This window comes from Urocampus carinirostris, chromosome 13, assembly GCF_059441175.1.
Source record: "Urocampus carinirostris isolate Australia breed hairy pipefish chromosome 13, RoL_Ucar_1.0, whole genome shotgun sequence".
Taxonomy (NCBI): Eukaryota; Metazoa; Chordata; class Actinopteri; order Syngnathiformes; family Syngnathidae; genus Urocampus; species Urocampus carinirostris.
In genome coordinates, this window is record NC_142361.1 from 40,945,035 (window position 1) to 40,961,731 (window position 16,697).

General features: G+C 45.0%; 1 protein-coding gene across 1 annotated transcript in view; it reads left to right on the top strand.

Moving 5' to 3' along the window:
- Positions 1-324: 324 nt before the first annotated feature.
- Positions 325-16,697, top strand: part of LOC148354564 (uncharacterized) — a 76,215-nt gene continuing 59,842 nt past the window's right edge. Inside the window, exon 1 of the mRNA XM_088350883.1 lies at positions 325-516. Coding sequence (XP_088207009.1) covers positions 325-516 — 192 coding nt within the window. The remainder of the gene's footprint in view (positions 517-16,697) is intronic.

Here is a 16,697-nt window from a genome sequence, read left to right on the forward strand (position 1 = left end):
AGTCGAGACGTGAACAAGACCAGCACCCTAGCCAGCTAGTCACCATATTGGTATATATGTTAACTTGTCAAAAAAGGTTTTGACTGTGTCAAACCAAGGTTTGGTAGTTTTTGTGGTGAAGGCTTTGGTGTTGTGTCGTAGGTGGGTACAGCAACGGTACAACAAATGGCCAGCAGCCAAAATCATGCCAACTGACAAAAATAACAGACACAGAGCTAACAGGGACTCAACCAAAAGGGACACGGCAGGCTAATTGGCTGCAAAAAATGGGTTAACCGGGACCATTTGGTGGGGGGGAAATGAGGCTGGACAACCAAAAGCAGTATGTGGCCTCACTGCAAGATGAACAAAGTCAAGTCCCTTTCCCTTTTGGCGGTGGACTTCACGGTGGTGGTTCTCATCCAGATGACAGGGATGGAGATAACCACAGGCTCTCCAAGCCTCGTGGCACTGAGGTGGCCAACCTACCAAGAGGGGATCTTCTTTGCAGTTGGAATGCAGGCAGGAGAGAGCAAAGTAAGGGTCGCCTTTCAAGTTCCTGTTGACGGCCTTTCAAACTAAAGTTTATTTTCCTTTGGTTGATGGATTGATAATAGGTTAATCTCATTTTAGACACACAATGAAATCATTACTAGCATGAACATGACACACAGATGCAGATCCTTAATCTCTTGATTACAAATGAGCATTCGAGAGTTTTCACATTGTTATTTCACTGCTGGAGAGTCCAGTCACTTCCCATAGGGGCAGTTCTGTCTGTGGGGTCGGCTGCGGGCATCATCCCTACAACTGCTCACGGGGCTCACCTGTACCAAACAAAACTGGAAGTCTTAGCCCGGACGCTAACGAAGAGCAATCTGGACTATATTCTAATAATTGCACAATCGCCTACCTAAAAGAAGGCAAAGGCAATAAAGGAACACGAGCTGTGCACCACGGGAGGTAAACTTACCACAAGCAGCTTTTGATGATCGAAGCGTGCAACACTGGCAAAAAAGTCAGAAGTCCCCCACCGACACATTAAGCAAAGTTCCAATTTCTTCAGGCAGAAATGAGCGCTTTGCAATCGCTGATGACTACAATCGCTGCGGTTGCCATGGCGCCCAATTGGGCGCCGCCGTGTGGCGCCAGGTTCTGTCACGGTTGCCACGGCGCTCCTATTGGCCCCGCCCATGGACACCGGCTGAAACGCGTTGACAGATTGCTCCCTGACTATTTAAACACTGTCTTTGAGTCGGGTTTTGTCGGTCCGTCTGCGTAACTCCTGCTAAACTCTGTTGTGATACGCCAAGCCCTGTGAATCCCCGTTTTCCCTGTGTATTTTGGCTCCGGTTTTGTTCTCTCCCCGATCGGTTTGATTTTGTCCACTTCCTCGTTCCGATCAATCTTCTTCCCCGACCAACGATCCCCGGATGGAGTGTGCGCTCGTTCCTCTTCTCCCCAATAAACTGTGAGTGACGTTACGCAAGTGGGTTCTACTTCCTGTTTCCTGTTCTGGCTTGTGACACCTTGTCTTCTGGTGACGTCACAGCTTTAGGGGATATGAGATCAAACTGTTTACTTAGAAAATGCATTTCCTGAGATTCATGGCATGTCTGCATGATTGTGGGGGGGAACACCACCCGTTCAGTGCATAATCTATTATCTCTTGGATAGTTTTCCAGATATTCCATCTCAAAATCCACCCGAGACTTTTGGAACAGCCTGTATTTTCACTTACAATCGTAGCAATACTCATTTATGTCGAAGGATTGAATCGCTTTGGTTTCATTTCTAACGAGGGGGAATGACTCTACTCAGGAGAAGATAGCCATGAAGTTCTCCAAGAAGGATTCTGGAAGCGCAGTCGCGAACAGAGCGCTATTGAAAAAGAGAGAAAAGCCCCCCTCTTTTGATGTGACCCCTTAAATGGCAGCCATGCCCTTTGACCCCCTCCGCCATCCTGTCACAGGAGCTCACAAAGACGACTCGCTTCTTTCACTCCTTAGCGCTCGTTCACTGGCTCGCTAGCGCGCTCGCTATTCGTCCACGAATGGAAATGGAATAAAGATTTTTTTTTATAGCGTTATCCGTCAAATATGATCAAATCGATGCTGCACGGTAGCTCAAACACAGAAATTGGAGCAGCTAAATCCAAGGGTTTCTATTCTGCCATTTTGCTTGTTTATCGTAGCCAGAAAAAAAAAGTGAGCCGTCATTGGTCCTTACCTGATGACTACTATGACCTACTGTGTTACTTATGTCTGGACCAGAAGGGAAACAGGACCCAATTGCGTAGCGTTTACCACAAGTTTCATTGAAGGAAAGACGAAGGGCTGCGCCCAGGATCCGATGTTCGCTGGACACGGGAAGAAAGTCGCTCTCGTAGTCTGATTGTGATCCCAACACGGAAGTGGATCTTCCCTAACGAGCCATGGCGGTGTCAGGGACGGAAAAACGGCTCGGTAACCGGGACTGGGAGAGCAAGGCGTGGTCGGGGTCGGAAACGAGTCGTAAGCTAGGATGGGAGAGTAGACGTAGTCGGGGGCAAAAAAGCGTCCGTAAGCCGGGACGGGAGATCAGACGTGGTCAGGAGGTTGTTTGTTATCTACTACTTATCAACTACATTTTAGTTCTGGTGATTGATCGTTATCTACTCTGTTACAAATTATGATCGATTGTCACGCATGACAATAGTTGCTATGATGTTATGTATTATGACGGTTAATTACGTTTTTTTAACAAGGAGAACTTTTATAAAATACTGCAAAATCTTGGAATATGATTTAAAGACAAATCAGTCTTACAGAAAAATAAGCTTATTCAATTTTTTTACGTGTTTACATTTGAAACAATTGAAGGACGGTGCAAAAATAGGTTTGAGTGGCCTGTTTCTTTTTCGCCGAAACAATAAGATATCTGTGGCGCTCCAGGGCTCCATGCCCTTCCAAACTGTCGTATTTTCCCTTACAAAATACAAAATCATCTTACACCATATTTTTTTGTTTTCAAACGTGTTTATTGATGTCGTTTAACATGTTCTATTTTTCATGTGTTTCCTTATATCATATATATTGTTCATGAACATTTTGTTGTGAGACACCGAGTTGCTCGACATGAACGAGGTTTATTATAAAAAATAGTTCAAAAATGAAGTCGCTTGGACCTTTACTGTAGAAGGAAAAAAATACATGCAAATAGAATTAAGTAGAAATTTCTTATTCAAATTATGAATTATTGTTGGAAATATACTGTTCAAAGGGATCACCACAAAGCTGTCTTTTTTCATTTTCTCCTTTTATACTTCCTTTTTTTCTTAACTCCTTTATACAACAAAAGAATCCGTAATATAATGCATCAAAGCAAGTGAGCCGTTGGAGAGGCGGCTCTTTTTCATGAGTGGAGCTGAAAAAGCCGGTTCTCTTAAAAAAAAAAACGGACTTCCTTTCACTACACAACTACCACGGAATGATGCATGATGGGAAATCCTCAGGCGGCAGACGCATGCGCACAGTAGCATCAAACGGCTGGCTTCGTTTGCAACGAAAAAAAACAATACCGAGATAGAGGCTACCGCGGCAAACTCGATTGATTTGCCGTTTGGTGATCGGCGGTGTATACCGGATGGTACCGCTCATTGACAGATTAGCTTTTTTCCGTACAGATTTTCTCGTACGTCGTACACGTCTTAAAATGCATCATAAATGTACTTTGTACGGCAAAAACGTACAGCTTGACGGCTATGCAATAACAATGACATCCATCCATTATCTGCAGCGCTTATCCTCAGTAGGGTCGCGGGGGTGTTGGCGCCCATCCCAGCCATCTCCGGCCAGTGGGCAGGGGACACCCTGAACTGGTTGCCAGCCAGTCGCAGGGCACACAGAGACGGACGACTCACTCGTACATTCCCACCTAGGGACAATCTGGACCGGCCAATTCACCTGACGTGAAACCGGAGTGCCCGGAGGAAACCCACGCAAGCACGGGGAGAACATGCAAACTCCGCACAGGAAGGTTGGTAGCTGGATTTGAACCCGTGACCTCAGAACTGTGCCGCACACGCGCTAACCACTGCGTCGCCGTGCTGCCCTTAACAATGACATTTTCTCGGTTATTTTCCGTGCAATTTGTTTTAAGTTCTCTGTCGTTTTATTTTGATATGAATGTGTTTTCTATGTTATCAACAAAGAAAACAATTTTCACTTCGTTTAGAATCTTTTTTCCGTTCTTCATCTGGGATTTTCTTTTGATGCAATTTTCTGTTTGCTAAAAGTCGAGGCCACGCCATTTGAAGCTTCTGAAAGGCAACTCGTGCTTTTGAGTCTTTGTCAATGCCAGAGATGTCTTTTCTTTTCTGGCACGGATGCGTTTTGTTCCTTGCTGCCCACGCACTCTTTCAGGACATTTGATTCCAATGCCACTTTTTTTTTTTTTTTTTTTTTTGCTTTGCTGTCTTGTCGGAGCCTGTCGGGATGGATGGAGGGAGGAAGGGAGGGTAGATAGGGCAGGGCCTTCTCTCTCCCTTCTGAATTCCATGCTTTCTCTTTTTCTTGTCCTTTTATTCCTCCCTTTCTGACCTCCCCCCTCTCTGGCGTTCTCTTTCTGGCTTTGACTTATTCTCACTTTCCTTCTCTTGCTTTCGGTCTGTTCTCTCTCCCTCCCTTTCTTTATTTCTCTTTGCTTTCTTGCTTTCCTTCTCACTTTATCTTACTTTTTCTCTTTATCATTCTTATTGCCCCTCTCTCTCCTTTTCTCCCCTTACTCTCTGTCTTCGTTTCTCACTTTTCCGTGCTTTCTCTTTTTCTTGCCTTTTATTCCTCGTATTCTTTCTTGATCTTCACCCCCTTCTTTCTCTTTTCTCTTTCTTAATTGTCCCTCACACTTATTTCTTTTTTGCTCTTTTTCTTTCTTTCTCTCACATTCCTTCCCTATTTTTTTCGAGCTTTCTCCCTCATTGACTCTCAAGTTTTCTTTCTCTCCCTCTTTCTCGCTTTTCTCTCTTTCCTGCTCTTTCTCACTTTATCTCGTACATTACTTCTCGCTTTTTTTTTTTATTTCTCTCTTCATCTATTCTCTCACTTTCTTTTCGTTTGCATTTTCCCTACTGTCTTTTTTAAGTTCGTTCTTGTTTTGTCTATCACTTTCTCTTGCTTTTTCTCGCTTTCTCTTCTTCTCACTCTCCCTCTTCTTTGCTCTCATGCCGTCTCTTTTGCTTTCCTTTTTTCTCTCTCGGTCTTTTCTTCTTTGTCTGTCTTTTTATTGCTTTCCCTTTTCCTCCCTTTCATGTTTTTGCTTTTTATCTTTTCGCTCTCAAGCTGTCTCTCTTGCTTTCTTTCTTTCTCTCTCTCTCTCTCTCTCTGTCTTTTTCTAATTTTCTTTTAATATTTCTCTTTTTCTCGCTTTTCCTTTTCCTCCCTTTTGTTTCCTTGCTCTTTCTCACTCTCTCTTTTTCTCCCTCCCCCTCTCTCTTTTCTCTCTTGCTGCTCTTGCTGTCCCTCCTCTCACTTGCTCTCGTTTTTATGGACTTATTTTCTTTCCCCACTTCTTTCTTTCCTCCTTTCTCTCTGCCTCTTGGCAGCAAGCGTCGACGTCATCGTCGGTGCGGGCCAAATCCGTGCAAAGACGGTCCAGCTCTTGCGCAAAAGGAGCCATTTGACGCTAGCGCTTACGCGGCCGCACGTCGCCTAATGAGACGTTTGAGCCACAATACATGTATAATGATACGCGGCTCCGCATGTAATTCTTCCAGCAAATGACTGTCATTAAAAAATTCCAACAAGCCTTTCTATGCCGTCTCTCGCTTTGCTAGTCTCCTTCGCTCTCACAGATCGGCGTCTCGTATAACTCACTTTTATGTCGGGCGTCCCGGCGTAAAACGCCAGCTCGCTTTCAGGATAAATAACGGAAAGGCTCAATTTCTCGCCCCGGGACGGATGATTTAGAGGACGTTTCTCCTTTAGCTAAACGTTTCCCAGCGGGGGGTTCCTCTCGGACGCCCGTCACTTTTCCCTTTTTCCGCTTTGCCGAGCTATCGTGAGCGGCGGCGGCATTCGTCACGTACGACGCCGGAAAACGCTCGTATTTCTCAAAGGAATCGGCTTTTTCGGGGACTCGACGTACTAAAATAACTCCTTGGGTTTTACGGGCCCGCAAAAATGTACCATTCCCGATTGGATACGGCAAAAAAAAACTCTTGCGCCCCACAGAGTCGCGAAACAAAATAGAAATCTGGCCACAGTCGACTACAAATTCAATAAGCAGATGTAATAAACAGATTGCTTGAATTATATTGTTGTGTTTTCAAAGTCAGCAAAATGCAAGAATTGTCAGTGAAGTGTTTAAAAAGGCTTGGAATTGTTGCCTGGGAAGCCTGACTCTATAGACCACGCAATATATTTAGAAAAAAAGCATTTGAAAATGACACCGACACACCTGCTGTGGTGACTTGTCAATATAGAGTTGTCTTGTGAAGCCTCACTGCCCCCTACTGGTTGTACCCTAGGGGACAGCTCTATTTGAAAAACCGCCTCTTTTGACCTGCCTCACTGAGAAAAGTCGGCTCCCAAACAGCTCCTGAGATTTGTGTTGAAGCAGTAAATTCATATGTTTTGCAGGAATCACATAAAATATAAATCTCAACATTCACAGATGTACAAAAGAATTATAAAATACAAAACAATTTTAGCTTTAGACACAGATTTCAAGTCCAACAACACAAAATCCCTAAAAATGCAAAACAATAACATCAAAATGAAGTATATGAACTCTTCAGTGCTATAAATAAATGATCAAATGCAAAAAAAACCATTCACATTTCTATTTTAACCAATTTAGACACATTCTCTGAAAAACACCCCAAAAATATGAAATTGAAATGAGCAAAGCAAAAATCAAAAGATCAGCAGTGTATAAGATTGAATGCACTCTGCTTCAGAGTCGTCGTCGTTGATGTCATGCTCTTTCCGGACATTTTCAACATCTTACCTAGTGTTTACTATTCTGTGTACAGTAATGCTAATTGTAATTCACCCTGTTCAATCCTGGAAGGGGGATTACCACATGTGAGGTCCTTTCTCAAGGTTTCTCTTTTCTCCTCACACTGAGGTTTTTGAGTTTTTCCTTGCCCGCATGCTGGTTTGCTAGTTTAAGATCAGGTAACTGTGTAATTTTGTAACTGTAATCCTGTGCAGTCCTTTGAGACATTTTTGTGATTAAGGGCGTCATCAATAAATTTGACTTGACTTGACTTGACTTCAGAGTTCTTAATATCATTAAAATGAGTCCAAATTTGGCGCCTCTATCTGCTTTTTATACAGACAGTGCGCTCTTTCTTTCTTGTTAAGCCCTTTTCACGTTTGTAAACAAGTGGGACGTGTTAATGTAGAACGACAGAATTCATGTCAGTTTATAGCGGCACATTGACAGAAACATCTCAAAAGAGCACAAAGAAATGTTCTAGCACCAAGATGACAATTTGCTTTGAAGTTACTGAAAGAATTGGCCTTGGAAGTGCTTGAAAAGTGCTTAAATACGGTCATGAACCCTGTCTTCTGTATTTGTCATTTCATGATAAGTCCCGAGATTTATTTTTCTACCTTTAATGTTCACTGCAGTTTTCAAGACACGGACGGGCCAATGGAGTTTCTCTATCGATCAGGCCCCTCATAGCATGTAATTGCCCCCCCGGTGAGCTAAATGGATTTCTATGGGAAACCGCAGTGTCACTCTGTGGTCACACACTGTCCGTGAACAGGAGTTTTCTGCAGATGGGCCAAAATCAATAACCAAGCGCAGTTTAGGACCTATACTCGAGGGATAGATTACGCTCTAAAACAGCTTGAGGAGGGGGTCCGGTCGGTAGCTGCACGCCCGCTTGCTTCGGCAAATAGATGATTTAGTCGTAGCTTGGCCCGAACCTTTTGACCCGCGGACAGGAGATACGGATGAAAAGCTAGAAATCGCATTCACTTTGTTATAAATAAAAGCATCAGATTGTCCCTCAACCCCAAAGCGTGTCCACTTCATCCGGCAGATAAAAATCAATGGCGTGCATGGACGGGACGGAGACGGCAGATGGACTTTTACCCTGTTATTTCCAGATGACGGCCTTCGGTCACGGATTCCGAAAGAAAACTTTTAGGATTGGCCGTTAAATCCCTTACAAACCAGAAACAAAGACAAACTCCAATTGGAAGAAAATGAAATGAAAGGGTTACCTGAATTCTAAAACGAGCAAAGTGTGAAAAAATAGTACATTTGCCCAAACAGAGCTCATCAGTCCTAGCTATCTGCAGAACACAATAGATTCAGAGATTCCGGTTTAGATCTACTTTGTCATCCTTGTACACGTGTATAGAGAACGAAATGTCGATACATCTGACCCGCACAGTTTCCTTGAATGTACAGATATAAATAAAATGTTATATTGAGTTGGAGTATTGAAGTACTAATAATATACTAAATAATTATAGCCATGTATAGTATTATACAGTAGTGCAAAGAGTGCAAGAGGAGCAGCTAACCAGATGTGCAAAATGGGCAGTCAGGTACCTTGATATCCAAAAGAACAAAGTCAAAATCAATTCTATTCAAAATCGGCAACGGAGTGAGCTAGCCATAACTGAGGCTCAAATTAGCCAGGGTTTAACTTTGAGACGAAATGTGAAGACCCCAGTGCTTGGAATATTTGGTACCCGAGCGAAAAACCTTTGTAATCTCTTTAAAAAGTCTGACAAATTCAAAGTTATTATTTCGTTGAGGAAAATCGTCGCGGTCAGGGAAAAGCCAAGCGCCACGGTCGCTCAAGTCAGAAAAGTGACAAGAGTGGAATTTGCCCAAATGTTTGTTGACAAGCCGCAAAGCTTCTGGGAGGACACCAGAGACCAAACCAGAAATGTTTGGCAAGTCGGATCAAAACTGACACGAACCAAAAAAAGAAACGTGCGGGACGCTCGGCCGTGTTCGGGGCGGCGACCAAACCTCAAAAATCGAGAAAATCACGATTAAAAATGGAGACGCGGAAAGAAATTGTCACTGGAATGTTGGCGGTGAGTCGATCAGGCTTTGAGTGCTTTAGCTAATGCTAACTGCAAAGACAAGTTCCTTACAGAGAGCGAGGTTCTCGCGGATCCCTGAAAAGGCGTTTTGTTTATCCATCCATCCATTAGCTGTACCGCTTATCCTCAGTAGGGTCACGGGGGTGCTGGAGCCCATCCCAGCTATCTTCAGGCAGTGGGCAGGGGACACCCTGAACCGGTTGCCAGCCAGTCGCAGGGCACACAGGGACAGACGACTCACTCGCTCATTCACACCTAGGGACACTTCGGACCGGCCATTTGAGCTGAGATGCATGTTTTTTTTGGAATGTGGGAGGAAACCGGAGTGCCCGGAGGAAACCCACGCAAGCACGGGGAGAACATGCAAACACAGGAAGGTTGGTAGCTGGATTTGAACCCATGACGGCCGTGCTGCCGCTCTCCAGACAAAAGTGCATTATATTTCATTGTGTGATGATTTGATGAAACCCATAAAATCCAAATGATGTCAGAGCCTGTCCCGTATCTATTTGAATATACCCCTTCAAATTTGTCTCCCTCACACAGTGACTGAAGAGTTTTGAGGCTAAATCGTGGTTTCAAAACAAGGTGCGAGAAGAGTTCTTTTGAAAAATACTGCAAACGAAAATAGCGAGGCATTTACCTTCAGTGCAGACGGCCATGGGCGAAAGAGTACTGGCTCCTGTGTATAACTCCGCCCATTCCTACCGCTCACCCAATCCAAGTGCCTCGGGTGCTTTGCTAAGGCTTCCGGGTGTTTTAACACTTTTCTCATCGTAGTGTCTTAACAATGAACATAGATTAATCAGCTTCCATAAGAAGTATTATTGAGCTATTTCCAGTCTGGTCAATTGAGAATTGAATGCAGGGGTGGCAAACCAGAGCTGAAATTTTGAACTGTGAGAGTCAAAGAGCCACACCACGCACTGAACAATTGAGACTGTCTTTTGACCTGGCTTTTCAAGGTGCTCAATTCTTCCTTTGAGTAATTCAGTACCTTTGGGGAATTCCGTGTCAATATTCGCATGGGCTGTTCTAAAATGACGCTGAAGATTTGAAGTCTTGAAATGGTACTGCAGAGTGATTTGCCATTTCGTTCAACAAAAAAGTAAGCGTCTTCCCATTCTTGCTGAAAAGCCCCGCGTTCCTCTTAATATTTCTGTTTCGCTTTGCATTTTGACATTTTGACCATGAGGGGAACAGTCTGCACGCTCATGAAATATTGACTTCATTTCCTGACATTAGATGTAACCTACGCAGAGGATTGGCCATCAGTTATGTGCAGGGTTGGGTAGGGTTACTTTAACTGGATTACTTTCAATGACTTTTGGATTACTCCAATACCAAACATGCTCATAAAAGACAAAAGAAGCTAAATAGGAATAAAATGACTCCATTTTGTGCAGGCTTCGGGGAGTAACGGGTACTGAGGGGAGTAACGAGTAATACATGGAACGGTAAAAATGATGTTGGCAAGCTGTTTGGATTCATTTTCATTTTGTTTCTGTGGCATTTGGTGTTCGTTTTGCCGGAGATCAAAGAGATCAAAGCCAGGAGAGAAAGCTTACCACGTGTTGAGTCATCATTTTATTCCTATTTAGTTTCTTTTGTCTTTTATTAGCAATTTTTGGTATTGGAGTCATCCAAAAGTCATTGAAAGTAATCAAGTTAAAGTAACCCTCCCCAACCCTGGTTATGTGTCCGGAGCAGCATAAAAACAACAAATCTGCCAAATTGGTTTCAAAATTTTATTTCTTATTTGTTATTAACTCTGATGGATTAAAGTGTGTTTTAAGACGGGGAAAAACTAAACATGAAACAAGGCCACAGTATAGAGAATATATGAAGAGGCAAAGAGCCTCGTTCCGATTGGCCGAGAGCCGCGTGTTCGCCACCCCTGCTTTAATGGTAAATTGTAGTCATGTTTGTGCCCTATAAAATGGACTGAAATCAGTATCGTCTCGGGTGGAGGCGTCACAATCAGCTCCGCGTATATCAATTGAGGAAATGAATACGCGCCTTCTATTTTATCTCCAAACCAGACGTTACTGATGAAAAGAACCATATAAGGCTCGCGAGCCATAGGTTCCTGACCCCTGCTCTAACCCCATTTAACGAATTGGCCTTTCTCCCACACGAGGAGGAATTTTCTCTTCATGAAGCCCGACTCGGAACCGATTCATGTCCTATCCTAAGGGTCTATTGTCGTCCCGCTTTAAGTATGGCTAGAACAAATCTGCTGATTCGAATCAGATTGTGCATCCACCCCCTACTCCGAGTCACGTCACACCAAAGATAAATACAGTTCAATATTCCCTACGCATCGGTAAGGGTTTTTAAGCTTACATCCATCCATAATCCGCACGGCTTCTCCTCAGTAGGGTCGCGGGGGTGCTGGAGCCCATCACAGCTATCTTCGGGCAGTGGGCAGGGAACACGGAGACGGACAACTCGCTCGCTCATTCCCAACTAGGGACAGTTTAAACCGGCCAATTAACATGCATGTTTTTGAAATGTGCCCGGAGGGAACCCACACAAGCAGCACAGGGAGTACATGCAAACTCCACACAATGGGTTCGTAAACTTACATCATGTTTTCATAATAAGTCGTCATTATGATGTATTATTTTGAATTTTGGGGTATTGCGGGTTCAGAACACTTCAATCCCCCGCTATATGACAATTTCACCTTATGAAGCCCACCCTAGAACCGACTCCCGCCGTGTACCGTAGTTCCTTGAAAACGTTACGTCTTAAAATGGAAGCAAATCGGGTCTTCCAAAAAGGTGCTTGAAAGGAATAGCGTGGATCGACAAGGAAGGACCACACAACATCATCCTTCACGGCTCTTCAAGGGCAAAGGAAGGCATGCGTGAAAGAAAGATGGCGGCTAGAGAAGGAGAATCCCCGTCCCCCTCCCCCCGCCCACTCAAAAAGCACTCACTTTCCTTGAGTGCGTCCAGAGTGGGGCGCAGGCAACAAGGCGAGCCGACCTCCCGAAACGGGTCAAGGGAAAACACAAGGACGCTTCAGAAGATGCCACCTTGGTGAAGACAGAAAAAAAAAAAAACGGGACCACGGGGGAGGAAGGAGTCCGTGCATGAATCAACGCCGCCCTTGGATGTCGGCGCCTCTCCAGATAACCCGAGACGAGCCTTCTCTGTCCAAGGCGAGGCGCGTTTACGCGTCCCCTTGACGATGACGACCGTGTCTTTCAAAAACAAAACGGCTCTACGAGCCGGCCATTGGGAGTGAGAAACACGAGCCGGCTCCCCGCCAACGAAGAGCCGGACGGTGATATGTTGTGTGCCGGCTCAAGAAGCCAGTTCTTTGGAGCCAAAGCCGATTCCCTACCCATCAGGAGCCGGCGCTGTTTGAGAAAACTGTCGACGGACGTACCGGCTCCACGAGCCAGCTCTCTGAATTGAATGACAGGAGCCGGCTCCCTTGGAGATGGCGTTATGTCATCGTTGGAAGTAACAGCTCCGTGAGGCAGCTTTTTAAACTTTTTAAAGAACAGCTCTATGAACCAGCGCCACACCGTTCACGTCTGGGGAGCTCGCTTCCTTGAAGATAGTGATCTTATATCGGCAAATATAACAACTCTACGAGCAAGCTCTCTGAATTGAATGACGCAGAAGTGGTATTTCCGTGGCGAGCGAAGGCAGTGTCGAGAGCGGGAAGAAACGGATCGGTGGCCAGGACGGGGGAGCAAAAACATCAAGTTCAGAAAAGGGGTCGGCGTTATGTCGTTGGTAACGGCTCTCTGAGGCAGCTTTTTAAAGTGAGCAGTGGGAGCCGGCTCCCTTTGAAATAAAGATTCGGTTTGCAAACAGAACGGGTCTGGGGTCTTCCTCCAACATAGCGATGTGACATTGGTGAAAAGCCAGCTCGTATATTTGCCAGTCGAGAAATCAAGAGTTGCGTGAGCTTGAATCCTTTGGTCCTTCGAGCTAGAAGTCGGCAAAAAGTCTGGCTGGCGTGGCGCCGCCGCAACAGGTGCTTGAAACCCTTGAAAATGCTTGAATTTCATTTCATGTTGTGTTTTCCAGGTTCAAAAAGTGCTTGAATTTTAGGCAAAGTGCTTGTAAATCATTTTGTTTCTTAGCTTAAATGTCGGTCATGGGGAGCTAGGGTTTGGGCTTCAAATAAGGTTTTTAAACGTTTTGTATTCCAAAATAGGAAACTAAGGTTTAAACTCATTTTAAAGGGATTAAACTGAATTTAGAGTTATGAAATAGGGTTGGGGCTAGAGTTAAACTATGAGTAGTTTTGGGTTTAGGGACTAGGGTCTTAGCGTTCTGAACTGTATGTAGGCTTCCAAAATGGGTTTAGCGCTAGGGCTACGGTTTGAAACCGGGTCAGGGCTAAGGTGACAGCTCGGGTGAGGCGTAGGGCTAGGGTTCGGGTCGCATGTTACGGCTGATTCGAGGGTTCCGAAACAATGTCGGGGCTAGAGTTGGGGTTTGAAACTAAAAATTGGGGCTCCTGTTCTTTTGATCGGAGCTGGCTTTTTTAAACGGTACTGGAAAATCCGCTTTGAAAAAGTGCTTACGGACAATAAGACCACCACTTTTCTTAACCTCGCCGAAAGAGCCGCTTCTCTAAAATTCTACGTAATTCTCATCCCTCCCTCTGACGCTGTCCGTCCGCTCTAAAGGAGAGATTGTTCCTGGACGCTCCGGTTTCCTTCATGACGCCGTTCGCCCCTTTATTCCTTTTTTCCCCACAATAGACTTTTTGTCCGCGCCCGCCCTCGCCGGCGACCGTCTCCGTCGAGAAGGACGGCGTTCCGTCTGGGAATCAAACGCGCGGCTTTGCGAAGGCGAGCCGGTAAAATGTGCCGGGCGCCGGTCCAAGTCTCGTCGGCGCTCGTGTCTTTGTGTTTTGTGCTTTTACGGCGGGGGGAACGTGTCGCTTCGGGTCGGAACGTCCCCTTCCTCTCGCGCTTCCCCTAACGTTAACAATAAAAGAGAAAACCGATGTTATTGTTTTGCCTTCGTTCGGAGATCCCAACGACGATTTCCTTTGATCCGGTCCCGGTTGTTTTCTGACCCTCCGATGTGAAACGTGAGGAAGTCATCTCGGTTGCAAGACAGTGCCATAAACTGTGAATGCGGACCGCCCGGGGTCCGATTGCAAATCGTTGAAAAGTCTATGAAGGCGTCGAATTCCATGATTCCAAAACCAAGGCCTTCGAAAATCTTCAAAATGTGAAGACGTCGGTCAGATTTATAGAACATTTAACAGATTTAGTATCAAGTCGTGCATCTGTTGTGCATTTGTTCTGCATCATGATAGAAATCTTTCATGAACGTAGCAGAATGTTCTTTGGAATGAGTCGTTATCTTCGGATCCGTCAAGTACCGTAAACATCCTTTGAATAGACTGTTTGGAGAGTTTTCAAATGAAACATCTTCTAGTGGCCCGAAATGTGATTAGAAAAAAAATACAAAACATTGGTTTTAAATTGCCCCAAATTGCCGCTCTTTTGCGTTTTTGGGGTGAACTTGGTTTTAAATTGATATCAAAAGTCTCAAATTGAACTTGCCTCATGTCATGATTACCGATGTGACTCCATTGGCGCCAACTGCCTCCGACTCTGATGGGCTCCCTGACCCCATTCAAACCCACTCCTTTCTGTCACCGGTTGTCAGTCCGTCTGCGAACCTCAGTGTACTCTAGACGAGCTTTTTCGACCCTGACTCCCACCTGTTTTTGCTCCCGTCTGTTTCCCGGCTTCGACCTGTTTTTTGATCCCGACCACGTGTACTCCCCTCTCCTGGCTTTCGACTCGTTTCTGATCCCGACCACGTTTTTTGCCCTCCTGTCCCGGCGACTGACCTGTTTTTTCTGTTCCCGACACTGCCATCGCTCGAAGTCCCAGTTCCGCGTTCAGAGCGACCTGCTTCCCGCAACCGCTGGATCTTGGGTGCAACCCTTTCCTTTCTTCCAATAAAACTGAGAGAAACGTAACGCAAGTGGGTCCTGTCTTCGTTCTGGTCCTGACACCTCAAGCTGTAGGAACCCTGTTATCATGGATGGTTAAAGGGACAGTGTCTATTATGAAGCGCTTCCTGTTGATAAAAAAGATCATCATAAAAAAACAATACTGATTTTAAGGATAAGCAAAAATACACAAACCATGATAAAAACGTGCATGTTTTAACATACTCGTAGATGGAGAGAGTTTCATTTATTTGAAATTTAATGAGGCTCACCTAGAGGGAGCTCATATGATATGTGGGGGGAGTTACGGGGGCAATTCATCGTAAGGGACAGTGTGTATTCTTTGACCACTGAATGTTGATGTCGTAGTGTACTGAAAAAAACGAGTACTTAAAAAGCGCAAGGAAAAATACAAACTACAGGGACAAAACGTGACAAAAACAGTCATTTTCTTCTCCCTTTAGCATGACTGCAAGCTTTGGGACTCATAGCCAAAAAGACAGTCAAAAAATACTGTATTGTAATAACTCACGAAAGCCTTACAAAGCAAATGAGCGACTGAACAAAGAGAGAGGCATTGTGGGAGTGAGTTCAGCCAATGGCAGCATTGTATTTTATGCGACGTCGACCGATAGCGGACGGGCATCTCGGAGAAGTAACTCGTCATATGCTCGAACGGAGCAAACTTTCCAAATTCGGGGGCACGCAAAATAATTTGTTGTTGATGTTATATAGTAGAATTGGAATTGTTTTTAATGTCATCGATATCAACGTTGTGAAACATCATATGCAACGAGTTTAGAGACTATCAGGATCATTCCTGTCATGATTACTGATGCAGGGATCCACGGACCCCGATTGGCCGTTGGACTCTTTTTAAACTCTCGTCTTCCCGAAGGAACCCGTCGGATCGTCTGCGAACCTATGCTCCCAGCTAGGCAAGCTTTTGTGACTCTCTGACTCTATCCTGCCCTGTTTTCTGTTGGATACCTGTTGTCGACCTCTTTTCAATGAAAATGAGTGCCATCGTGTTTAGGAGCGTCAATTTCCCAAACCCCGTGTCTTTCACGCGAAACATGTAACCGCGGCCGGGCCCCTTCACTTACTTTTTGGGGAGACGTGACGTCAGAGGCCGCAAAGGAAGGCCGCATACGAAGGCATCGGCGCTATCGCTAACACAGCAGCCGTCGCTCCCAAAGAGAAAAAAAACAGCGCCCTACCCGCAAACCCAAACGCAAAAACCACTTGAAAGGCATTCTTGCTCCTATTTAACAACAAGCCGGACCGGAGCGGTCGGGGAAGGGTCTAACACGGGACGGGGAGGGGTTCGGGATCAGGCCGTGACCTTAACCGCAGGAAAACCATACTTGTGGTTTCATTAAAGCCCCTGACGAGCTCGTTCAGGGTTCCGGCGGATCCTTCAGAAGTCTGAAACGGCATTGAATTCCTGATCCTGAAAATAAGCGTTAAAATGTCTTCCATCCAATTTTCCAAAGTTAATATTCGGTAGCATTCATCAATTGACTTTTTAAATAATTCCGAGATTATATTTAGTGACCCCAATCACTAAACTAGCAAAACGGTGATGTGCTTTCAGTCGGACCTTTCAGAGCAATATGCGTAGCAACATGGCACAGAGAGAAAAAAAGTCTTCAAAAGTACTTGTCTTAAGCTACGGGTGTCAAACGGGGCGGCCCGCGGGCCAGATCA